The sequence below is a fragment of the Vombatus ursinus genome, unplaced genomic scaffold (genome assembly GCF_900497805.2).
Source record: "Vombatus ursinus unplaced genomic scaffold, bare-nosed wombat genome assembly UNPS02014945.1, whole genome shotgun sequence".
Lineage (NCBI taxonomy): Eukaryota > Metazoa > Chordata > Mammalia > Diprotodontia > Vombatidae > Vombatus > Vombatus ursinus.
The window spans coordinates 25,553,160-25,580,154 of NW_020954723.1; the positions used below are offsets into that span (position 1 = coordinate 25,553,160).

A 26,995-nucleotide genomic window follows, 5' to 3' on the forward strand; every position below is an offset into this window, starting at 1 on the left:
AGTTTTAATTAATATTAATATACAAGCTTATCAATGAAAGCTTTGATAAATTATATTTGAAAAAATATATGAGAAAAAAAGTGATGGCAGGCTAAAAATATCCTTCAGCATTTACTGTTAAGGAATAAAACATTTCACAGTTATATTAACACCAAAGAACTACTAAGTGTTTTAGTATAAGGCACTGCAAAATTTTCCAATACTTTATAATGCCATGTAAAGTGGCTACTCCTAGAGACAATGAATTAGTTTTTCACAGCAGTTCCCAATGAAACCAAATCATTGCATCTTTGGGTCCCACTATTTTGGTGGGAAAAAACATAAACTGCAGACAAGGATTACTCTTTAGAACTCAGCTCTACAAAGGATTTTTTGTTCGGACTATCAAGTGAATTCCCCTGGTTTAGAACACACTGATAATGGGCCCAGGTTACAAGCTAAATTACCCTAGGGGCTAGTTGGAGGCTATCACTCCCCATAGTATACAGACCTAGCCCCAACATATTGCCTTGCAAATGTACAGAAAGGGGTTGAAAAAGTGCATGTGGATGAACATTCATCAAAAACTATTCCAAGTGAATGCTGCAAAACAATCTTTAAATTAAAAAAAAAAAAAACAAACCAAAACCATGTGCACTGAGAAGACTAGACTAGATGACTCTGAAGACCCCTTTCAGCTCTATTATCCTTAGGATAAAAAGTACACTGTCTTCTCTACCACATTTCAGCAACTTCACAACTAATCATTACGTCCATTTTCACAGGATTGTAAACTGAGAGTTTGGAAGGGACCTCACAGTCTATCTAATCCAAACCTTGACCTCATTTTGCAGGTGAGGAAACTGAGGGTCAGAAGTTCGGTATTTGCTCCAGGCACAGAAATGAAATGTCTCAACGCTTACTAAGTCTGCCAAAAACAAGTGCAGATCCCACCATTTCAATTATATGCTTTAATAATTAGTAATTATTCCTCAAAATCAAGTAAACACTAAATTACATCTGAATTTCTCAGATCTACCTATGTTCCAACATTATCTAGTTCATCTGAATGTAGGAAACATACAAAATCCCTGTATTTCTGACTGTTTCAAATTGAAGATTGTTCAATAAAGTTATCTCTTCAGTTTTCTTATGATATTAAGATTTGAGGTATTTGGGCTTTTCTTTCTTCCTTTCTTTTTTTTTTTTTGCTTTTTGATGAGGCAATCAGGGTTGAGTGACTTGCCCAGGATCACAAAGCTAATAAGTGTCAAGTGTCTGAGGCCATATGTGATCTCAGGTCCTCCAGACTCCAAAGCCGAGCTCGATCCACTGTACCACCCAGCTGCCCCAGAGCTTTTCTTTTATATGACAATTATTTGCAGATAACCATCATCAAATCTTCAACAAACTTATTTCAAGCAACTAGAAAATTCAAATAACTGATAGATTACTCACTTAAGCCATTCAGATTGGCAATTTTTTCAATGCAGTTTGTAGACAGCGAAAGCTTCCTTAAAGAGAATAAAAACTTAAATTAATTGGAAGATCAAAAATTCCTGAAAACTCATTACAACAAGAATGCCATGATTCTTTACATTCTTGGCTTGATCTTAAATCAAAGTCTCATATCCAAATCCCTTAAAACTCTCATAATGAGAATAATAATGATAATGGCTCACATTTATACTGCTGTTCAATCACTCAGTCATGTCCAACTCTAAGTGATCCTACTGACAATGTCTGTGGGGTTTTCTTAGCAAAGATATTAGAGTCGTTTGCCACGTCCCTCTCCAATGTATCTCCATTTTACAGATGGGGAATTAAGGCAAATAGGGGTTAAATAAGTTGCCCAGGATCACAAAGCTAGTCACAAATCTGAGTTCACATTTGAACTCAGATCTTTTTGACTACAGGACTGGTGCTCTACCCTCACATTCATATGGACTACTTTAAGGTTTAGAAAGACTGAGTTTAAGGATAATTCTTGACTTCTTTTGCTGTCTTAAAGTAATTTTAAAATGTTTTTTTAAAAAAAATATAAATTCTTGGCAATTTCACATATTTTCTAGTTGCCCAAAGAACTCTCAGTAAACTAGAGAAGTAGACAGCTCAATCTGCTGTGAATATGACTGGTAACTCTCTTAAGGTCTGAGAAGGGATAGCTTACTCAAAGTATCTGTCAGCACATTAATGAAGCCCTACAGATAACTGACTCTCTTCCAAGCCCATTTCCAAGGACTCTGATCCTGGGCTAAAAGGCCCTTGAGATTTTTGTCTTGGAGATGGCTCCTCTGATGATAAAGAGAACGTCTGAGTGCCATAATTAACAACACTGAAAAGGACTGCTTCACAGTATAGTGTTCTCCAAATACATCATAATAACAACAATAATTCATATTAAATAATGCTTTATGGTTACAAAGTGAAAACACTATAGTTATCTCACTAGATCTTCACAATTCTGTGAAACGAATGGGCTCCAGTTGCCCCATCTGTAAGCTGAGGGGTTCTACTAGATGATTTATAGTTGAAAGGCAATATAGTGTAGTGGAAAGGGTCCTGAAATGGAAGTCAGGAGATCTGGGTTCTATTCTAATTTTCATTCCTCCACTTACTTCCCTATGCACCTGGGGCCACCTTACCCTGGAACATCCCTCCATCCCTATAGCATTCTCACCCTAGAGCATCCCTCCATCATGCCAACCGCCTTTTCCCACTGGTGAGTTCCTTCCAAGGGCCTACATTTTGGGGTAAGGACCAGGCCGCCAACCTTTTTTCCTCACCTGCTCTGCTTCTGACTTTCCTGACTTTGACACTATGCTTCCTCTGAGGGCACCTCCTCCTCAACCCCCTTTTGTGTGTTATCTTCCCCATTAGAGGGTAAGCTCCCCAAGAGGAGAGACTGCCTTTCTTTCTGCTTGTGTCTGTAGCCATGGTTCTTAGCAAAGGGTGTACCCACAGTAAATCCTTCATAAATGCCAGTTCCCCATTGGCCTTACCAGTGTGACCATGTTCAGAGCACTCCATCTCTCTGCCAAGTATCCTCAAATGACAACTCCTGCACCACCTGCCTCATCAGACTGTGGTAAGGAAAGCTACTGTAAAACTCAAAGCCCTTGGAACTGGAATGCAGACCTCATGGATCTTAGGCCAATATTCTTGCCATACTACCACAGCTGCCTCAATGAAGAATATTCATGTTTCATAGGAGCAGAGATCTGGCATGGAAGGGATGACTCAGAAATCATCAAGTCAAACCTCCACATCTTACAAATGAGGAAACTGAGGTCCAGAAATGTCAAGTGGCTTGCTCTGGGTCACACAGCTAGCAAATGTCTGTGGAGGAATTCGAACTTACGTGTTTTTTTAAATTAATTTATTTTTAGTTTTCAACATTAACTTCTATAAGATTCTGAGTTCTAAATTTTCTTCCTCTCCCTTTCCTCCCCCCTCCCCAAGATAGCATGTAATCTGATATAGGCTATACATGTACAATCATATTGAATACATTTCCACCTTAGTCATGTTGTAAAGAAGAATTCAGAACCAAAGGAAAAAAACCACAAGAAAGAAAAAAGAAGAGAGAAAATAGTATGTCTCAATCTGCATTCAGACTCCATTCTTTCTCTGGTTGTGGATAGCATTTTCCGTCATGAGTCTTTTGGAATTGTCTTACATCATTGCATTGCTGAGAAGAGTCGAAAAGTTGGTCATTGCACAATGTTGCTGTTACTGTGTACAATGTTCTCGTGGTTCTGCTCACTTCGCTCAGCATCAGTTCATGCAAGTCTTTTCAGGTTTTTTGAAGTCTGTCTGCTCATCATTTCTTATAGTACAAGAGTATTCCATTATATTTGTATACCACTTGTTTAGCCATGCCCCAATTGATGAGCATCCCCTCAATTTCCAATTCTTTGCCACAACAAAAAGAGCTGCTATAAATATTTTTGTATATGTAGGTCCTTTCCCCTTTTTTATGATCCCTTTGGGATACAGACCTATTGCTGGATCAAAGGGCATGTACATTTTTATAACCCTTTGGGCATAGTTACAAATTGCTCTCCAAAATGATTGGATCATTTCATAACTCCACCAACAATGCATTAGTGTTCCAATTTTCCCACATCTTCTCCACTATTTATCATTTTCTTGTTTTGTCATGTTAGCCAATCTGATAAGTGTGATGTGGTACCTTAGAGTTGTTTTAATTTGCTGTTCTCTAATCAATAGTGATTTAGAGCATTTTTCATATGACTATAGATGGCCTTAATTTCTTCATCTGAAAACTGCCTGTTCATATCCTTTGACCATTTATCAATTGGGAAATGACTTATATTCTTATAAATTTTACATAGTTCTCTATATATTATAGAAATGAGGCCTTTATCAAAAACACTGGCTGCAAAAATTGTTTCCCAGCTTTCTGCTTCCCTTCTAATCTTGGTTGCATTGCCTTTGTTCGTGCAAAAACTTTTAAATTTAATTTAATCAAAATTATCCATTTTGCATTTCATAATGTTCTCTATCTCTTGTTTGGTCATAAATTCTTCCGTTCTCCATAGATCTGACAGGTAAACTACTCCTTGCTCTCCTAATGTGCTTATAGTATCACCCTTTATATCTAAATCATGTACCCATTTTGATCTTATCTTGGTACACAGTGTAGAATGTTGATTTGTGCCTAGTTTCTGCCACACGGTTTTCCAATTTCCCTAGTTGTTTCTGTCAAACAGTGAGCTCTTATCCCAGAAGCCGGAGTCCTTAAAGTCCACATCTTCTTGACTCTAAGACTAGTACTAGATAGTGCGACCTCCACATTGTCATCTGTCTGCTCTCTGTTAATGTGGCTAGATGCAGGATGTCCCAAAAATCTCAGTGCAGTTTTAAGACAGTAAAACTTAACACTGTAGTATGACTTTCAAGACACCTTGAATCTACAATGGCATCAATGCATAAAATGGTTCCAAACGGGTCATCCTCATTTGGCCACTTTAACCCCTCATAAATCAGCTCTTTTTTTCACTACTTAGGATCTACAATAGAAACTTGCTATCTTTCCTGGTGCATAATCTAATAAAAACCTCCTCTTTGTGCAGACTCATGCTTAAAGAACCTCACAAGTAAAAGACATAGTTGTTGTCGTAGAAGTCATTAGCCACATTTTACAAATGAGCAATATGAGCCCTAGAAGTTAAGTCATTTGCCCAAAGTTCCAGAGGTCTACCTTATGCTAATGTGCTGATTCACGGTATTTAGGAAAGAGAACAGAATTTAGAGCTGGATGGAACCTTAGAGTTGATCTAGTCCAATGACCTCATTACAGTTGAAAAAAGGCTCTTGAGAATAATTAAACAATGAAAGTGGATCAGAAGTGGGCAGGACAACATGGTGTAGTGGTTAGAAAGCCATCTCTGGAGTCCAGGAGACACAGAAAGACTTACATGAACTGATGCTGAGTGAAGTGAGCAGAACCAGGAGAATGTTGTACACAGTAACAGCAACACTGTGCGATGACCAACTTTGACAGACTTGGCTCTTCTCAGCAATGCAAGGATCTAAGACAATTTCAAACCAGTCAAGATGGAAAATGCTATCCACAGTCAGAGAAAGAATGGAGTCCGAATGCAGATTGAAACATACTATTTTCTCTCTCTTTTTTTTTTCTTCCTTGTGGTTTTTCCCTTTGGCTCTGATTCTTCTTTACAACATCACTAATGGGGAAATATGTTTAATATGATTGTACATGTATAGCCTATATCAGATTATAACAGACTATATAACTATAACAGACATGCTGTCTTGGGGAGGCGGAAGGGGAAAGAGAGGCAAAAATCTAGAACTCAAAATCTTATAAAAGTGAATGTTGAAAACTAAAAATGAATTGATTAAAAAAATTATAAATTCCAAAACAGGGACTGAACTGCATTAGTAGAGGGACTTACCTTAATGGGAACTCCCTCTACCAATGAAATCATAGGTCTAGTACTCCCCTCAAAACTGGTCAGAAATGATTCTTTACATTTAATTTCCTAGAGTTAAGTTAGTCGTCCTTCTACCTCAAAGCAATTCTCATTACGCTAATCATATCTAAATGCTACTGGTCTAATGTGACAGAGACATGAAGAGTATTATATAATAAGATACTATACAATGTTGATCTCGAGTTTCTATGTGAAAGTCATTGTAGGTTAAAATTCTGGGTATGTGTCACGGTTATAATACCAAGGAATCAAAATGCTGATAAAATTGGCATATAGTACTTTAATTCATTCTAATTTGTTTTAATGTAGAACCAAAGAACAGTTCTGAGGTGGAGTTTTCAGCAGGTTAAGTATAGGATTGATTTTAGCTCATAACTTTGCCTGGGAGAGAGGTAATGTACAGATTTGTAACACGGAAACAGTTTTTTGGTCCTTCCATGTTCTCCATGCTGATGATAATCAGATACAATGAAGAAAGTATACCTTTGGATATCACTCTATTAATGACTCTACAAACTCCTAAATCAGTAGTAGTCTCTTTATGTGTTTGAGTCTATCAGTGGTTGAATTACATAGGGAAACAAACATGAGGCACAGAGAAAAACAAACATCTTTCTTAAAGTATTGAAAAAAAAAAGGCAGAAAAGGAAAGTGACAATTCTAGAAGAATTCACAAGATAAAATAGTTGATCTTCTTTACAGAACTTACTCGCAATTAGCAAGCATGGACAAGGATGCATCCATCTTCTCTACAGGGGGAATCTGGGCATAAAGTTTTACCTCTTTGGCTTCTGCTGGCTTCTGACCTGATTTTTCTTCCTGTTATGAAAAAAGGTGGGAAGAAGAATATTGTTCTGATTGGAATATTTAACCAAAATAGGGTAATATAACTTCTAAGAATCCCTCCATTTTTACTCAAAAGAATTAAGAAAGCCTACTACTAATTATTATGCTCTCTTAATGAATGTTTTCAATAAATAACTACTGATCTTCTGCTCTGCTATGAACACGACTGAATCAGGTACACGAAAACCAAATGGAGAGCAAAGAATAAAAGAAGACGTTTCATGTCTGGGATAGTCAAAGCTTCTAAATTCCATCTATTTTTAAACACTTTTCTAGGAGGGTGTTCTGGTCCTCCAACAAGCTTCCCTTACATTCAGGATTCCAGACTTCTAATATCAACTGTTTTCTTTGGCATCTTGTCGTCCTTTTTTCTACCCTCAGTTCAATCTAAAGTAGGAATAAAAAAAAAAGCTGTAGAAGTCTCATTTCTTTTTTAAATTAAACAATTTATTAATTTTGCTTTCAACAATCACTTCCATAAGATTTTGAGTTTCAAATTTTCTTCCCTTCCCTCTCCTCCCCCCTCCCCAAGACAGCATGCAATCTAATATAGGCTCTACCTACACGTTCATATTAAGCATATTTTCACATTAATCATGATGTAAAGAAGAATTAGATACAATGGGAGGAACCATGAGAAAGAAGAATCAAAACAAAACCATAAAGGAGAGCAAATAGTATCCATCCGCATTCAGATTCCATAGTTCTTTCTCTGGATGTGGATAGCTTTTTCCATCATGAGTCTTTTGGAGCTGTCTCAGATTCTTGCATTGCTGAGAAGAGCTAAGTCTATCAAAGTCAATCATCACACAGTGTGGCTATAACCGTGTACAATGTTCTCCAGGTTCTGCTCACTTCACACGGCATCAGTTCATAGAAGTCTTTCCAGGTTTTCCTGAAGTCCACCTCATCATTTCTTAGAGCACAACAGTATTCCATTACATTTATATACCACAACTTGTTCAACCATTCCCCAACTGATAGGCATCCCCACAACTTCCAATTCTTGGCTACCCCAAAAAGAGAGAAGCTTCATTTCTACCACTGAGCTGAAGCAGCAGCTTAAGAAGCAATGTAGTACATGGTGGATTTGCAGTCAGAACTCATAGGTTAAAATAGCACCCATACAAGTCATTTAAACCTCTTTGATGTTCACTTTACTGTAAATGAAGGATTGGACTAGATGCCCTCAAAGGCCTCCTTCAGCTCTCCTCTATGATCCTATCTTCTTATGATGGACTGCCCAGACACAATGAGTGCTTTGTTTTTAATGTTTAATACACACTGCTTTGTTTAACCCTCACCACCTTTGTCAATTAAATTTTGGGTTGAGTCTGACAGTTAGAGATTAAGTGACTTGTCCAAATAGTAGAGTTGGGATTTAAACTTAGATTTTCTTCTTTCTCATTAGGTTTCCTGATCAGTCCAAGGGCAAAATGTGGTCAGTCATGTTTTGGGAAGGAGGAAATTGGGGACAGAAGAGGCCTCCTCACTAGGCATTCTTAATAGACAAGTCCTACTCCCTGGGGCTTCTGTGTTGCACAAACCAATTCCCATAACCTAGCAGATCAGGACTGTTGAGGCCTGTGCCAACACAAATCATTGACCTTGAGTTTACTAATTTAATTGCCTGCCTTTATCAGCAGACTTCACTTTTACTCTGCCTGGAAATACTTCCCCAGTGGCTGACATATTCCCATTCTTCCTACTCTTCACACAGCCATGATACTGATCCCCTCCCCAGCCTTGGCAGTTCATGCCCTCATCTCCATCTCTATCTCCATCCCCTTCAACCTTACCCAATACCCATCCCACTCTGTATGTCGGTCCCTTCTGTTGTGTCCTTGGGTCTGTCTGCTCCATAATTAACCAACTGGCTTTCATACCAAGTCTTCCTTCTCACTCACTGCAACGTGGTTCCCTCCTGATGACACTGCTTCTCTTGCCATCCTTTGCAGTTCTAGTTGTCATTTCCCTCCTACTCCACTCACTGATCATGATGGTGGAGCCTGAATACTTCTTCCTCCAACTGCCCCTTCTAGACTCTCCCTTTACCACTATCACTCAGTAATTTCTTCCCCTTTGGGGTTCATTTATTCTAATTTTATTATCCACTCTAGATTCTGGTAACTGTTATTCACCAATACCCCAGAACAGTCTTTTTTTCCAGAGATTTTCCAAATTCCTCTCATTCTAGGAGACTTCAAAATACATGCTGATGTTCATTCCAACACCCTAACTTCCCAGTTCCCCCTACTCAGTTTCCATAACCTTCTCCTCAACTCTGCCCTGTCTCCACACAGGGATGATCATACCCTCGACCTTGCCATTGTTCACTGATATTCTGCTCCTAGCTTGCCAACCTACACTTGCAGTTTCCCTGGTGGAAATCCTTTCACAGTGTGCACAGGCTTTTGGCTGTCTTTTTGTATAGCCCTCATCTGAATGAAGGAGTTCACTGTTGTTTCTTTGAATGTTTTGACCATTACTAGATTTTTTTTTTTTTTTTTTGGTTAGGCAATTGGGTTAAGTGACTTGCCCAGGGTCACACAACTAGTAAGTGTTATGTGTCAGAGGCCGGATTTGAATTCAGGTCCTCCTGAATCCAGGGGCCGGTGCTCTATCCACTATGCCCCACTAGATCTTTTTAATATCTTTGCTGGAGTATACACATAAGACCTAGGCTCCTCTACAATGTTTAACACTGCCATTTTTGCTAGAAGACTTCCTCTATCTTCTGAAAGATGAAATTATCATCAACGCATATCAAGAATTTGTCTAGCTCTGTTTTTATGTAGAAAGAGATCTCCAGCAGATGTCTAGAGAGTTGAAGCCTTCTATCACAAGTATACCTTACCTCTATGCTAGTTTTTGTGTTCTGTATCAAGAGAGTCAGCATGGTATAGTGAAGAGAGCTGACCTGAGGCAAGAAAGTCTGGTGGTTCAAGTCTGTCCTCCAACACACGTGAACTATTTGATCCTTTGAAAGCCACTTAATTATTAGTCACCCAGGCACCTCTCCAAGAGAGGTAGAGATTTTCTATACTGCAAAAAGAGTTGTAGATTTTCTGTGGTAGAAGTTTCCTCTCCAAGAGTTGAAATGAAAATCATTTGTCTGAAGCAAAAAAAAAGAACTTATGGTAGGTCTGTAATATATTCCCATAACACTATCATTTATATTTTTCTTATCCTCATTCAAATGTCCACTACCATTCTTTCCACCTCAGAGTTCATGGACTTCCACAAAGTACACAGGTCTATATCTTTTTTTTAAACTGGACTAATAATCTCCTTGGCAGAGAAAGCTCTTAGTGACTAATCTTCTCTACAAATGCAGACATTCTCTGCAAATTACAGTCTTAGAGAGTTCGCTGTGGTCACATAACAAGTATGTTTCAATTCTGTATTTTCTTTTAAATACCTTATTAGTTCCTCTTTTATTGAAGCTGTTTTCTTTTGAAAAAAAGAATGTATCTTTTCAGTGCTGGATTACAGTTATGAGTTGTTTTTTTTTTTCCTACCATTGATTTACTTCTTTGTAGTAAAACACCAAGATCACTTTGCTTAACATTCATTCTCTGCATTTTGGTGTGGAGACACCTGAAGTTGTGAGTGCCCTCTCTAAGCCTTGGTTTCAGTTATTATTATTTTTTTAATTACTGAATGTATCTTTCATTGCGTTTTATGTCACCCTGCCACGGTAGCTGGTTTAACAGCTATATCTAAGTACTTTCTGCTTCCTCCCCTTTATTTTAAGATTAAAATCCTCTCATCCCCATCAATAAATTCTCTGGACAAATACATTCTTCCCAGTCTTTGTTGGACAGACATTGTCTCTAGTCAAGATTCCAGAAGCTCCCCAGGGTTCTGTCCTCTCCCACTCCCTCATTCCCTTCTTCAGCAGTTGTAGATTTGATTCTTCTTGACTTTTTATGGATCTTCCTAGGGGAAAGGTGCATGAAGACAGAGAGGGTAGCAAAGACAACCAGTACCACTATATCCTGCCCTCAGGAACATATATATACTAAGTTCCTTGTTGGTGCTGCTGTCATAGGTATTATTTACCTGGTACTAGTCTGTGAGCACGCAGCTGATTCTCTTGCACAACATCAATTCACTCTGCAGTCAAAAATTCTCGTATGTGAAACAATGAACCAGATTCCACCCTCTGATAGCACCTTCTTAGCTAGCTTCTTCAAATAATGTCCTTTATCCTTACATCCCAAGTTCCAATTAGAAGGAATGATGAAGGTACTACCTGTGCCTCTGTGACCTTCTATTTCATCTCTAGGACTGCATTGTTCCTAGAGATTTTTCCCAGATTTCTTCTAGTGGTATCATTCATCTGTACTTGAATTACTAGAAAGGCATAACTTTGGGTTTAAGTCTTAGCAAATTATTATCAAGTAGGACAGAGATTGCTATCCCAGGATGATAGTACACTTCTCAATTAGCTACAGAGGTCAATCACGTCCACTCTCCATACCTCTTGGCATAAAGGTGAAAAATATCTCTTTTTTCTGGGGACTTAGTAGTAGGTTTCCCTGAACTTTCTGGCAGCTTTGAGTCTTCCTTATTTTATAGAGCATGGAGTACAACTCCTCAGAAGATCCAGATCTACCCTCTATGCGTTAGATTATCATAATTATCAAATACCTCAGCTTCAATTGTTCAGAATTACTTCTAACATAACTTATATTTTATCATATTTTGTTTTGTTTTAATTTTTTTTATTTTGAGCACAAAAAAGGCCATTTCTCTAAATAAAGTAGAACACAAAGATTGGATATGAAAAAGCCATGAACCATACAAGTAGATGCTGCTTGTCTGAGCTTCCTTCTGAGTCAGACCTCCTTCTGCTCTCTTCTGTGAATTTTTATAACTATTTCAAAGGCCTTTTTTTTTCTTCTTTATTTTTTCTTGGCATCACTATCACAAACTTCCTCACACTATTAACCCTCCTTCCCATTAAAAATAGAGGGAAAAATCCTTTAACAAATAAGCACAGTCAAGCAAAACAAATCCAAACTGTAGATAAAATATATGTCTCTCTCCTCACCTTGAGTCCATCAGCTCTCTGTCAAGAAGGGTGAAATATGCTTCATAGGCCTTCTGAAAATATGGATAGACACTGCACTGATCAGAGTTTTAAGTTTTTCAAAGTTGTTTTTCTTCGCAATGTTATTATGATTGTATAAATTGTTCTTGTTCCATTCATTTCACTCTGCATTAGTCCATGCTTCCCAGGATGCTCTAAAATTGTCTCATATCATTTCTTCTGATTATTACATTCATAGATCACAATTTGTTCTGCCACTCCCAATTGATTGGGACTCCCTAGTTTCTGGATCTTTTCCTTTTTTTTTTCCTCTTAATTCCTCTTTCAAGAGGTTTATTTTGCTTTGAACTATTTCCTCTCAGGCATTATCTTCTCTTTTACCACTCTCCCCTTCCTTATCCATTTCCCTGCTGAATTTAGTGTATTTCTACACCTAACTATATTTGTCTAAGAGTATGTCAATGTTTAGTCCTCCTCTATCTAGTTCACGTAACAGTAAAGTTCATCTCCTACTTGCTGCTCCTCCCATCTCTCCCTACATGTTTGTATAATCTTCTTCTCACATACTTCAATTACAAGAAAAAAGAAAAATTACAAGTTCCACCTACTTCTTCCACCCTTCTAAACTACAGTATTCCTTTTACCCTCCCTTCTCTTTCACCTCTTAAAACCCATAGAAAAGAACCAACCCACCCCCAGGTCTTCTGTTTTTCTTACTTAATTCTCTCAGTATACTTTGAAGACATTATGGTTCTGAATGGGGTTATTTATTTCTTCTCTATTATCATCATATACCCTCTTCCAGTTATTCAAATATTAATTTACCTTTTTAGGTTTCTCCTGAGTCTTATGTTTGCATTTCGAAGTTCCTACTCTTTACCAGGAATTCTTGAAAGGTCTGTATTCCATTAAAAGTCTATTTTTTTCCCTTTAGTATTTCCCTTTAGGATTACCCTTTCTTTGCAGGGTAATTCTTGGTTGTAAAACATATAATTTTTGCCTTTTGGAATATAGTTTTTCAAGATTGTCTCTCATTTAAGGAAGAAGCGGCTGTATTTTGTATGATTCTGGTTGTGGTTGCTTGCTACTTCTTGTTACTTACTCTTTCTTTCTGGCTACTGGCAAAAATTTCTTCTTTGTCATGGAAGCGATAGATTTGGGCTATGACATTGCCAGGACTTTTCCTTCTGGGATTTTTCTCAGGAAGTAACTGATGGATTCCTTCAAGATTTTCATTTTATCATCAGGTTTTAATATATATGGACAGTTTTTATTTAGGATCTATTAAAATACAGTGTCTAATGATAAAGAAGATCACACAGGATAAAATGGACAATTTTGATTATATAAAAAGTTTTTATACACGTAAATCTAATGTAACAAAAATTGGAAAGGAAATAACTGGAAAAAAATCTTTGCAGCAACTTTCTCTGACAAAGGTCTAATATCCAAGGCATATAAGGAACAGATTCATATTTATAAGACTAAGAGCCATTCCTCAATAGATAAATGGTCAAATGATATGAATAGGCAATTTTCAAAGAAATAAATCCAAGCTACCAACAGTGATGTGAAAATGTTCTAAATCAAAATAATCAGAGAAATGCAAATTAAAGCAACTTTGAACTTCCACCTCACACGTGTGAACTGGAAAAGATGACAAGAGAAGAAAATGACAAAATTCAGATATGTTGTGGGAAAACAGGTACAGTATTAGTGGACTGTTGGTGGAGCTGTCATTCTACACTGACAAGTTACTAAAATGTGAAAACCTTTTCATCCAGCTATACCAGCTATACTTACTAGTTCTATACCTCAAAAACATTTTAAAAGGATTAAAAGGATTAAAGGTACAAAAATATTTATAGCATCACTTTTCATGGTAACCAAAAACTGGAAACTAAAGGAGCATCCTCCTATTGGGGAATGGTTAAACAATTCATGGTGTATTCCCGTAAGAAATGATGAAATGCAAAGTTTAGAGTAGGAGAGCAATTTATATGATGACACCACCATTATAGAGAAAAAAACTTTGAAAGACTTTAGAATTCTATAAACAAAATGACAAACTACCAGTTCAGAAGAATGAAGACAAAGTATACCATTCACCTGACAGAGGTAATAAACTTAAAATGCAGAAAGAAACATACATTTTTAGACATAGTCAATGCAGTAATTTGTTTTACTGGATTATGCAGTATTGAAGGCTTTATTTTTTCTTCTCCATATGCTCAATTTTGGGGAGAAGGGTAGTAGAAGGGTCAGATTAAAAAAATAAGAAACAACAACAAAGGATAATTATGCTATGATATGTCAGTTATTGCAATATAATCTGTTGTTGTTACAGTGGTATAGCTCCGAATGAAAACTCGGGCATTGAACAAAAAAACAGACCCTTCTGGGGAGTGTGACCCAGATTTGTATCTCTGTGGACATCAAAAGGAGGGCTATGGCCTGTCTTGGAACACAAATCTCAGTGGACACTTGCTTAATGCATCAGATGATCATATCGTCTGCTTGTGGGACATGAGTGCAGTTCCAAAGGAAGGTAAAGTAGTTGATGCAAAGACCATATTCACTGGACACACAGCAGTAGCTGAAGATGTTTTTTGGCACCTGCTCCATGAATCACTTTTTGGATTAGATGCTGATGACCAGAAGCTTATAATCTGGGACACACAATCAAACAATACTTCTAAACAAAGCCACTCAGTGGATGCTCACACTGCTGAAGTAAACTGTTCCTCTTTCAATCCATTTTTTTTTTTTTTTTTGCTTAGGCAATCAGGAGTAAGTGACTTGCCCAGGGTCACACAGATAGTAAGAGTCAAGTATCTGAGGCTGGATTTGAACCCAGGTCCTACTGACTTCAAGGCCACATCTCTATCCACTGTGCCACCTAGTTGCCCCTCTTTCAATCCTTATAGTGAGAGTTCATTCTTGCCACAGGAACAGCTAATAAGACAGTTGCATTGTGGGATCTTAGAAATCTGAAACTGAAGTTGCATTCCTTTGAGTCACATAAGGACAAAATATTCCAGGTTCAATGGTCTCTCCACAATGAAACTATCTTGGCTTCCAGCGACACTGACCGCAGGCTAAATGTCTGGGACTTGAGTAAAATTGGAGAAGAGCAGTCTCCTGAAGTTGCAGAAGATGGGCTACCAGAATTTTGTTTATTCACGGTGGCCACACTGCCAAAATATCCGATTTCTCCTGGAACCCCAACGAACCTTGGGTTATTTGTTCTGTATCAGAAGACAATATCACGCGTGTCTGGCAGATGGCTGAGAACATATACAATGATGAAGACCCTGCAGGAAGCGTGGATCCAGAGGGACAGGGGTCCTGGACGTGTCTGCACTGGTGCTGATGTTTAGACTCCCCTTCCTTCCCAACCTGAGACTGATAACACTGGTTTTGAGACAGACTCTTTTTGTCCAGACATTCATCTGTAGGTACCTGTTAACCCAGAGAGTGAATGATTTCTGACTATTAACTATGGGGGGGGGAAGCTTGACTCATATTTAACTTTTTTCCAAGAACTTTTTATGAGCAAATCCAGCTTTAAAATCTGATTGAGCCACAAGAAATGGACCATGAGTGTTTTATTTTTCTTCCTACGTTGTAACTGCAAGCTTTTCAGACTGATTTAAGTAAAATTAGAATGGAGTAGGATTTATATCCAAGTGAGGAGTCTCAGCCACTGACGTATTAGCATTGTAGGACACCTGAACTGTTTCCTTTGTTTATAGACATTCAAAGACTAAAACTGGCATGGCTAACCTTTTAGGGTACAGATCATCCCTGTTGTAGACTAGCCTACCCCTGCTGGTTGCTTCTGTAACCAGTCAAAATTTCTTATTGAAATTTTTTTGTTTTATTGAAATATTTTTTCTTCCCTAGTGACTATTTACTCCCTCCTTCCACTTCTCATCTGATGGGGGACAAACAGATGTGTGAAATGTTGTAGCTGTTTCTGCAAAATATCTTCATTCACCTTATATAGTTTTGCTCTCTAGTATATTTCTTGAACTATGTTTTCATATTACTCTTTACTTTCTGTGAATTTTTTTTTTAACTTGGGACCACCAGGTTATAAAGAAGGTATATGTTTTTACCTGACAGATATACTACTGGCAGACTACCCAGTAATCTGAAAACAGAACAACTGGTAGCTAACATGCGCTTTAAAATTTTGGATGGCTTCTCTTCTTCCTTTTTCCTTTCTTTAAAAAAAAAAATTTTTTTTCAACAAACCCCACACAAACGGAATTAGTACTTGACCACTCGTTTTATACGATGTCCTTTGGGGTAACTTGTCCAACCAGCAGCCTGTTACTGTCCATAACTAACTGTAAGTGCTTATGATGGAATAAATTGTTTTTCTACATAAAAAAAAGCACTGACTTAATGGGGTAGGATTGTTATCGATATTACTCTTATTGGGAATGAAGAGGAAGTATTTATTGGAAAAAAATGTGGTAAATGCACAGGATTTAAAATGAACATGATTTATATGTTTAAATAACTATTGCTAAAACACACATGCTATGCAATAAAATTTAAAAAAACATTTTAATATAGAATTCAGACTTTTTTTTTTAATCACAGTTTTCAGAGAGCCCAGTGATTATTAAATTCTTTCTCTTCGACCTGTATCCCAGTGAGTTGCTTTCAATACCAAACATGTTACCTTTACTATTTTTTCGATTTTTTTGATTTGGTTCAAATATTTCTTGCTGCCTCAAAGAGCAGTGATTTCTGTTTGATCTATTATAGTCTTTAGGGATTTCATTCCTTGGGTAAAATTTATCACTTTTCTTCTAAACTACTTATTCTCCTTTCAATTCTTTCCTCCAGAGCTTTTGTTTCATTTTTATCTCTTGCTTCACTTCTTTTAGGAATTCACATAGTCCTTATGGAAAATCCATTATTTCTTTTGGGTCTCTGCACAAGGTTGATGCCAAGTATCTCTTTCCATCTAGGTTGGATTTTAAGTTATCTTAGAACTTAATATAATACTTTACAGTAGCATATATCTCTTTGAATATAGTCTTTTCTCCAGCTATAGTTCCTGAATCAGGGCTTTGTGACAGGGTGAGGCTCTGCCTTCCATTACACTTTTTCAGAGGAGTGGTTGATCCTACCTGGTCTTGACCTGGATTTCTATGCTGACCTTCACTTTCTGGGCTTAGACACATTGTGAGGGACTGTCTGATGTTGACTGCTGCCAGGTGGGGGTTGTGGCAAGATGGGGGTAGAATCTGGGTATTAGGAAGTAATGCTCCTGAGGCAGGGGCTGTGGTAGGCGGAGTTATGGTGAACTGGGATGGGCTGGATACGGAGAAGCCCTGAGGCAGTGGGCAGTGCTATGTGAGATAGCTGGGGAAGGATCAGGATACAAGGAAGTAGCCGGAGCATGTGCTCCTGAGGCAGGGGGCTATGCCACGTGGGAGTGGGACGGCAGAGGACGAGTTCCCTTTGCTTAGTCCCCTCCCTATATGCAACGTCAACCCCAGACACCTCCTCCCGGTATCTGGGCCTGACTTCCTAGGTCATGTACTCTTTGTCTATCCACTAATCCCAGACGCCTCCTTCCTGTGTCCGGTCCTGGCCTCCTGCGTCACTTCCTCTCCCTTGGTGCGCTAAACTCAGACAGCCCCTTCCAGTATCTGACCCTACAATCATTGACTAGTAGGCGGGCTGAGGAGGAGGGGCTAAGTAGGTACTTAAGGAACAATCGTGGTCGATCACGCGCTCTCTTTGCTCCTGCTCTGTTGCTCTGGCCTTCCTGTTTGGCCTTGCTGTGATGGCCTCTGAATAAAGCTCTGGTGTTGGCACCTCCTGGTAGGCTCGTCTCTGTGTTTATTCGGTTGAGAACCGAAGACTGGTAAGTATGACTCTGGCAGCCTGCTCCTTATAGGAGGAGAGTGCACGGCGCAGCCGGCACAAGGTCGGCGCGGCCGGCACAAGTGGCGCCCAACGTGGGGCGGAGGAAATAGGCCAGAGACCCCGCGGACCAGCTGGTCTGGTCGCGGGAAGAGAGAGGAGACCCGTAGCCGATAGGGTGAAGGAAGGAAGATGGGACAGATGTTTGTTAAGGTCCCGGATCGGGAGGTGCTAGGGAAAGAAGTATATAAAAGAGTGAAAGAAGCGGAAATCAGTAGTGAGGAAGAATCAAGGAGTGAGACAGAATCAGGGAGTGAGGCTGAGGACACTGGAAACAGGGAATGGGAGAATAAGCAAGAGAAAAGAAAGCAAGGCCAAGCAGGAAGGCCAGAGCAACAGAGCAGGAGCAAAGAGAGCGCTGTGATCCGACCACGATCGTTCCTTAAGTACCTACTTAGCCCCTCCTGCCTACTAGTCAATGATTGTAGGGTCAGATACTGGAAGGGGCTGTCTGAGTTTAGCACACCAAGGGGGAGGGAGTGACGTAGGAGGCTAGGACCGGATACAGGGAGGAGGCATCTGGGATTAGTGCATAGACAGAGTACGTGACCTAGGAAGTCAGGCCCAGATACCAGGAGGAGGCGTCTGGGGTCAGTGCTACACAAAGGGAAGGTACGTGACCCAGGAAGTCAGGAAGGACACAGGAAGGAGGCATCTGGGGTTGATGTTGCATATAGGGAGGGGACTAAGAAAAGGGAACTCATCCTCTGCCGTCCCACTCCCACGTGGCATAGCCCCCTGCCTCAGGAGCACATGCTCCGCTACTTCCTTGTATCCTGATCCTTCCCCAGCTTATCTCACATAGCACTGCCCACTGACTCAGGGCTTCTCCGTATCCAGCCCATCCCAGTTCACCATAACTCCGCCTACCACAGCCCCTGCCTCGGGAGCATTACTTCCTAATACCCAGATTCTACCCCCATCTTGCCACAACCCCCACCTGGCAGCAGCCAACATCAGACAGTCCCTCACAACACATCACTCTCAATCTTGCTAGAGACAATTAAGCCCATATCTGGGGTGTCCCAGTCTGACCACTTCTAGAACTATAGGATCCCCCTATTAGTCACTGCTACTCATGGTCACTTCCCAGGTCCACACTGTAGCTTTCTAACCACCATGGGGCTTTCTCAGGAGAGCCCTCCACTCCAGCCTTCTCCAGATCCTGAGCCTTGCAGACTGTACCTGAGACTGGCCTCAGGTATGTGGGAGGCTACCGACTTGTTTGCCAGTATAGGAACTGGCTTTTCTGGTGGGTCCCCTTTCCTATGGGAACCTGTTGAATTGTGGCTGACGTCTGAGCAGTTCTGAGTTAAGAGAAATTGAAAAGAAGCTAGATTTCTTGATTATTATTCAATCTGATACTATTTTTAAGTTTTTCCTGGAACAGGGGTGTGGGAGCTGGATTTCCCACCACTGTTTAGGCAGCCATCTAGTCCAGAAATCCAATTTAAACCACAAAGTATTGAAAGTGCCTTCCTTTACCAAAACCTCAGGAAGTAAATACTGGAAATATTATAACTTATATACTGGTATTATAACAAATCAGAACTTTATAATGCAAAATTTTCCCTGAATAGCAACCAGGCAGAAATGAATAAAAAGTAACTAAATAAATTAGTAAAACTAGTGAAGAGCTGTAGAAAGTAAAGAAGAATTGAAATATTCTGTTATTTTATCCAGTGTAATCTGTCTTCCCCAGGTCCTACAATTCCAGAAAAACAATGAATACAAGGCTATAAAACTTGGTGTGAAGATAGAATTGATAAGAATTGGTAACTGAATGGATAAAAGGGTGAAGGAAAGGGTAGTAAAGAGTGAAGAATGATCCCAAAATTGTGAACCTGGGTGACTGGATAGCGATACCCTTATCAGAAATAAGGAAGTTAGAAAGAGGTGTGGTTTATGGAGTAGAGATAATGAATTCTGTTTTGGACACAATGAGTTTGAGATGCTGATGGACCATCTAGGTTGATACATATGTCTAAGCAGACAGTTGGTAATGCAGGACTGTAGGTTGGTAGACAGATAAGGGCTGGATAAACAGATCTGGAAGTAACCTATGAGAGTTAATGAATTCACTAAGAGGGAGTCTATGGTAAGAAATGATGGCATGATGGCCTAGGAAAGAGCTCTAGGGTATAACCACACACAAGGGTTAGAAAATGGATGATGATCAAGAAAAAAAAAGCTAAGAAGTAATATCACAAAAACACAAAAAGGAGAAAATATATAGGAGGACCTAGTCATCATCAGGGTGAAAAGCTACAGAAAGGTCAGGAGGGATCAATACCAAGAAAAGTTCAATGGATTTGACAAACAGATCACTGGCAGATTTGGTAAGAGTAATTTCATTTGAGAAGAAGGACTGTAAACCAGATTATTAAGAGTTGAGATGTGAATGGGGGGTGTGTGAAAAAATAGAGACAATGAGTATAGATGGCTTTTTCTAGAAATTCATTGATTATTGAATAGATGCTTCTTGAATGACGATTATTGATCAGATAAAATTGAGATGGCCAAATAATTACATTCTTAAAAATTAATTAATTTACAAGTTCCAAATTTCTAGTGGCCAAAAAGTATGTTTTATATAATTTTTAAAAGAGCTCATATACTTACCCATCTGGCTAGGGCTTCTTTAATTGTTGTTGCTTTTGCCTAAAAAAAAAATTTTTTTTAAAGTAAGATGCCTTTATTGGTATCCTCTTTGTCTTAGCTAATTTATGATATAATTTTTTTAATCAACCTTTTATCCCATTAAAAAGATTAACTTTTTTTTAGTACTATACATTGATAGTGAGGTATTTATGTTTTCTATAGAGAAATCAGGGATGCTTAATTTAAGGATGCAGCAAAAAAAGATGATTGTCATTTCAGGGCTATTATCATACCATAAATTCTACTCCCATCTAGTTTCCAAGGAAAAATAAGCTATTGAATACCTTGTATTTAAGAAATATATTTTACATATGGCAGTGCAAGTATACATTTATGTTAGCCTGGTTTTTATTGAAATTTGTTTTGAGAACAAACCCCAAAAATGAAAATTGGGCTATTTATGTTATTTAACCTTAAAAAAAAATGGTAGATATCCACTGATTTTAAAAAATGAAATTTTTTAAATGGTTGTTTAGTTGTTTCAGGCATGTCTGATTCTTTGTGACCTTATTTGGGGTTTTCTAGGCAAAGATACTAGAGTGGTTTGCCATTTCCTTTTCTAGCTCATTTAACTGAGGCAAACAGGGTTAAGTGACTTGCCCAGGTCAGTCTGAAGCCAGATTTGAACTCAAGAAGACGAAACTTCCTGGCTTTGGGCCTGGCACTCTATCTAGTATGCCACCTAGCTGTTCCAGTTTTTAAACAGACCAACTCCAAATTTTATACTCCCTCTATTCTGTTTCCTGAAGATGGACAATGAGAAAATGAAGCCAGACAAAAAATATAATTTTCAAACATTATACATACTACACAATATGGGCACTTAATAAATGCTTTTGACTGAATAAATGTTTTAAATCATTATTTGATTGTGTGGGTAATCTGCCTATCCACAAATGCTAAATGAACTATTTTTCTTATGCAGCACTCATACACACTTCCATAATTTTTAATTCATATTTAAACTCATTCTTTTCAATTAAGTGATTCTATTATATATGACCTGGCCTTTCCCAAAGTCAACAGGAAATAATTACACAGTTTATATTATTCCAAAGGATCCTAAACCAGCACTAGCCTAGAACTTTATCATAAATAATGTCTGTTAATCATATGCAAATAGTATATAATTCAGTGTAATATAGGAGCTAATTTTATGTAATTAACATTATAGCATAGAATCTGAGTTATAAGGGTCCAGAGAAGTCATCTAATTCAACACATATCTGAACAGAAATTCCCTCTATGACATACCCAACAAGTGGTTATCAACTTTACACCTGAAGACCTCAAACCTACTTTTAGATAGCTCTAATTGTTAGAATTTTTTTGTTTACCCCTAGCTAAAATCTGTATCTCTGCAACTTTTACTCATTCCTAGTGCAGCTCTCTTGGATCAAGCAGAATAAATTTAATACATTTTCTACATGACGGTCCTTAAAATATTTGAAGGCAGCTATCATGTCCTCTCTAAATCTACATTTTTCCCCAGGCTAAATATCGCACCATCCTGGTGGCCTCTTCAGGAAATAGCTTATCAAATTTCCTTCCTAAAATGTGGTACCCAGAACTAAACACAATACCCCAGTTGTTTTTAGACCAGGGCAGAGTACAATGGGACTGTCATCTTCCCTGGTCCAAATGCTATTCCTCTCTTAAAGCAGACCAAGAATGAACTAGTTTCCCATTGTTGACTAATACTGAGTGTGTGGTACACTTAGATTTTCAGACCTTTTCCACACAAATTGTTGCTAGGCATACCTCCCTTATTCTCTACTTGTAAAGTTAATTTCTGAACCCAAGTACAGGGTTTTACATTTATCCTCATTACATTCCATCTTACTAGATTCAACCTAGTGTTCCAGTCTCCTAATATCTTATTGGCTCCTTGGCTCCTATCTTATCCTAGTTAGCTAATCCTCCTACAGTTGTGTTACTTGCACAAATGTTAAGTATGCCATCTATGCCTCCATCCAAGTCACTGATAAAAATGTTAAACACCAAAGGGCCAAGGGCAGATCCCACCTGCTGAAAACCTCCCTCTAAACAGTGAGCTTTATATATTATAAGCACTTAACAAATGTCTTTTGAATTGATTAATACTTTTGGGGGCCCAAATTTTTTCTGTTACTTCATTGGTATAGGACATGCCTCCACTGATGCAGATCAGCAACATCCATGGTTTACTATCTTAGAGAGTTACCTTGGTCACAGAAAGGTTAAGTGATTTTTCTGTGGTCATCCAGCTAGGATGTAAAATTAGGCAGCTCTTGAACACAGGTCAGTCTGATTCTAAGGCTGCCTCTCCAGCCAAAATCCTACATCCTGACTCTTAATTAATGAGAATAATAATTAACACTTCTCTATCAAAGTACTTCATATAGCATCTCACTTGTATCTCACGACAACCCTGTGAGTAGACAGCACAGGTATTGTTCTCATTTTACAAACGAATAAACAGGCTAAGGCTCAGAGAGGTTAAATGACTTCTCCATGGTCATACAAGTAATGTGTTAGAAGCAAGATTTACTAAGCCCAGGTCCAGCATACTGTCTACCACACCCTGCTCCCTCTCACATTAGTAATCATCAATGACTATTCTTTGGTCTAGTCAACCATTTTTGAATTTGCCCTGGGCATTCTGTTTAGACTGCCCTGGGTAAAGTCTTTCCTCTGACACATATGGGTTGTTACCACAATGTCTTCAATTCCTAAGATTTCACCATAGAAATATCCACCAAGTAACCTAAATAAAACTAAAGTGTCTGCTTCAGAAGAATGAATAAAAAACTTTCCAGACCAGACTTTAATTCAATTCAATATTTATTAAATGCCTGCTTTGTATTTAGTCTAGTTTATGGTTTAGTAGGGAAATTGGGCACATAGCTAAGAAACCATAATCATCATGAGTTCATCAGAGGGGCACAAAACAAGGCATCATTTATTTTGTATTTATCCTGTATATATCGTATATGTATATACTGTCTCCCCTGATAGAATATAAGGTGCTTGAGGACAGGGACTATCTTTCTATCCCAAGGGCCTAAGCACACAGGATGTGAAGTCATCTATAAAATGAGGAAGAGTGATACTAAGATACTACTAATACTACTACTAGATGGTATCTAAGGTTCCTTTCAACTCTAAAATCACAGGTTGTTTGAAAGGTAGAGTAGAAAGTTGGAGAGGTTAGGGAAATTTGAAATTAACTTGAAGCTCTTATTGGTTCAAATTTAATATAGAAGTCCCATAAGTCATGTCACTAATACTAAGATATATACTTTTAGTTTAATTCAATCTACTGTGTACAAATGTTAAGTAACTTTCATGTCTGTACTTAAGTATATGCAAGTTTTGCCTTCCAAGTAAAAACTCTTTGTAGTAATAATATGATACTTAAAAATCAAGTCAAAATTTTATTTGGGTAAATTTCAATATTGATGTTGTTTAAAAAGTTTTGAACAAAGTTTCTTTAATTTTCTTATCTTTTACATATAAGATTACTTCATCAAACAATTCTTAATTTTGCAGTGTATCCTCCTAGTACCTTACACATTAGTTGCTCAATCAACATTTGTTGAATGAATGTTAAAATCTGCTTTATTTTTAAGTCAGAATATGTATCATTCTAACTGTTATTGAGATTGGCATGGAATTACCACCTTCAAAAAAGATAGAAAAAATTTTAATTATTTTAATATCATGTCACTGCCCCCCCACTGACCAGAGTAACATCTACCAAATAAAAGGCTGAAAATATCCCTCAATTTCCGTGAATAAAGCTTCACCTATACCTTAAGAAAAAAAACTTACAAAAATGGCAACAAACAACAAGAAAAAGCTATACAGCATTATTAGTACTTTCCTTACAAACCGATAATCCATATATTTTATCACCTCCAACCAGGGGGTTGCATCGATGGAATGGGATTGGACTTGGGGTTTCGTCGGTACAGGGTACCTGGGTGTGCTGGTTGTTGTTTAGTTGTCTGACTCTCCATGACCCCATTTGGGGTTTTCTTGGGAAAGATACTGGAGTGGTTTACCATTTTCTTCTCCAGCTCATTTTCCAGATAAGGAAACTGAGGCAAACAGGGTGAATCAGTGACTTGCCCAAGGGTCACATGGCTAATAAGTGGCTAAGGTCAAATTTGAACTCAGGACCTCCAGACTCCAGGGCACTCTATCCACTGGGCCACTTAACAGCCTGGGTGTGCTGAAGTCAGCTCCAACTTTTTAGAAAGAGCCAAATGTTCAATTTTCAGTGGCAGGCATGTGTTAGAGCCAGATTAAATTGCTCTCAGAGAAGACTATTAAATTTTTACTGTCAGTATTTATACCTTGGAAATCAGCAAACTACAAATCAGGACTTGATTTATTGTTTTGTTGACTGTCTAGACTGAAAAGTAATGGAGAAAATGTTAATGCAGGTACGATTTTTTTTTTAGGGGAGAAGCTGGTTGTTAAACATCTACCAGCACACCTGAAACTCCCTACGCCAATGTAGGTTAACATTTATTTCCCCTGCAACTTACAGCCTTAGTTGTCTGGAGGCAATGAAAGTTTAAATGATTTGCCCTGGGTCACACAAGGCACTTGAATCCAGGGCTTCGAGACCCAGGCAGTAATCTATATCCACAAAGCCAAAGTGCTTCTCAGCTATTCATTTTCTGGTTTTACTGGTTGTAAAACCAGTAGCCGGTTGTCTTCTTCAGTTCTGCTTCCTGGACACACACCTTGCACCTCCAGAGGTTTCAGACTACCTAAATTTTTACTGGATTCTCTCCTCAATGAAGTCACTGATTTTCCTCTGAGTCTGTCTCCTAGTTCAAAACGCATACTTGAACCTGTTAATTAACTTCCATGACACACACACCAAGGAACTATTTCAGGCCAGATTTTTTTTTTTTTTGCTAAAATTTTGAACTAAACTCCAGAACCTTTTTAGTTCTTAGCTCTGACCACATAAATGCAAGAGGGACTGGGAGGAGGAAGGATCATTGACGGAAAGAAGAGCAGTAATCACTCTCCTTGCTGTGGGCTATCTTCCCGTTCTAACCCACCCACCCCTTCAGCCCTCCTGGTATAATTGCTGTCTATTTGAGCATTGGAATTTCAAAAAGAGAACCACCATATCTACTCTTCATAAACAACTGTCCTGAAGGACGATTACTCACTGTCCTAAACTGGCTAGAAGAGTCTGGAAGTAAGACTCTCAACCAATCAATACCTATTCCCTTTCGAGAAACTGGTTTGAGTTTTCAAGGCTGTAAATAAACAGGAGAATGGCTCACTGGAGCTTTGCATTTACCTTTAGACAGTCACTGCCCGGTTACTAGGCAAATCAGGGCTTCGCAAAGCAGCTAAGAGAGATGCAGGCGGCTCGCAAACCTACCAGAGAGTCGGGTTTGCAGCATTACCGCCCACAGATGATCCTCACCGTTAATTAGAGATAACAAGTGTACATTTACTGTTGCGCCAATCACAGCTGGAGCCCTCCCCATCTCTCTGGAGTGGAGAATTCCTCCAGTGCAAGAGGCTCTCTTCCCCTTTTTCTCCCCCACCTCTTCTTCACCTCATCCCCCTTGCATCCCCCTTCTCGTCCTCGGGCTCCCACTGCCCCCAGCCCAAGCCGCAGCCATCCGCCCCAGGCCCCTCTCCCCAACAGACCCTCCCCCTCCCCTTCGTCCTAGGTTCCCTCCTCTTGAGTAGGCGTCCCTTTACGCTCCTCAACACTACTTCTCCGCCCCCGACCCCGGCTCCCCCCAACCCCAGGTTAGCCTCCCCAAACCCTGGAGGTTACTCACCATTCCGCTCCGTTGCTACTGTCACTGCGGCGGTTGCTAGGGCCCAGCTTGGGCCTGGGCGCATGCGCACTGCCAGGAGGTACACACAGGCGCGCGCCTGTGCAGCAGCTCCACCTTCCCTCCCGGTCGCGCGCGTGTGGCGAGAGGCATTGTGGGATGACTAAAGGGGTGGGCGGAATCCTTCCGCTCCTGCCTGCAAGGGGGCGGGGGGGAGAAGGAGGGGCAAGAGGGGGGGAGGGGGCGGGTCTCTACGGTTGTGGAAGCGAGCGCACTGCAGTACACAGCAGTGAACGGTTTCTGGGCAGGGCTGGGGAGAAAGCAGAATAATTTCTCTCGTTGTCTCTGCTCCGGAGTGCTGCAGGGAATTAGCAGATGGAGAATGCTGCTGCTGCTGCTCCTAACTTATGCATTTGTTTCTCATAAGCGATTTAAAATTCATTTAGCCAAGTTCATCCAAAAGAATCACCCCCCCAAAAAAAATAATTGTCAAGAAAGAGTCTCAAAGTGTGTGTGGGGCGGGGGAAGGGGACGACGACAGAATATACACAATAAGTTTATGCCTCAGGCAATCACTTTTTCCAGTTTGTCTTTGTGGCTCCATTGCCTTGGGTTCTTAATAAACGCTAACTGAATGAAGGGGAAAAGCAGCTCACATCATACTGCGCTGGGGGCCTAGTGAGCTGGACTACAAGATGGCCCCAAATAGG

The 26,995-nt window shown here is 39.2% G+C and overlaps 1 protein-coding gene across 2 annotated transcripts in view; it reads right to left on the minus strand.

The window, feature by feature from the left end:
- DNAL1 (dynein axonemal light chain 1) overlaps window positions 1-26,353 on the minus strand; it is a 39,895-nt gene extending 13,542 nt beyond the window's left edge. The window contains exons 1-4 of one of the 2 annotated variants that reach the window (XM_027844926.1): window positions 26,289-26,353; window positions 20,443-20,481; window positions 6,673-6,782; window positions 1,438-1,493 (exon numbers count right to left, since the gene is read on the minus strand). In XM_027844926.1, the coding sequence (XP_027700727.1) occupies window positions 1,438-1,493; window positions 6,673-6,782; window positions 20,443-20,481; window positions 26,289-26,291 (208 nt within the window). In that variant the 5' untranslated portion in view covers window positions 26,292-26,353. Of the gene's footprint in view, window positions 1-1,437; window positions 1,494-6,672; window positions 6,783-20,442; window positions 20,482-25,792; window positions 25,851-26,288 lie in introns of those variants that run through there. The other variant, XM_027844927.1, reaches the window with a different exon arrangement.
- Window positions 26,354-26,995: the final 642 nt, after the last annotated feature.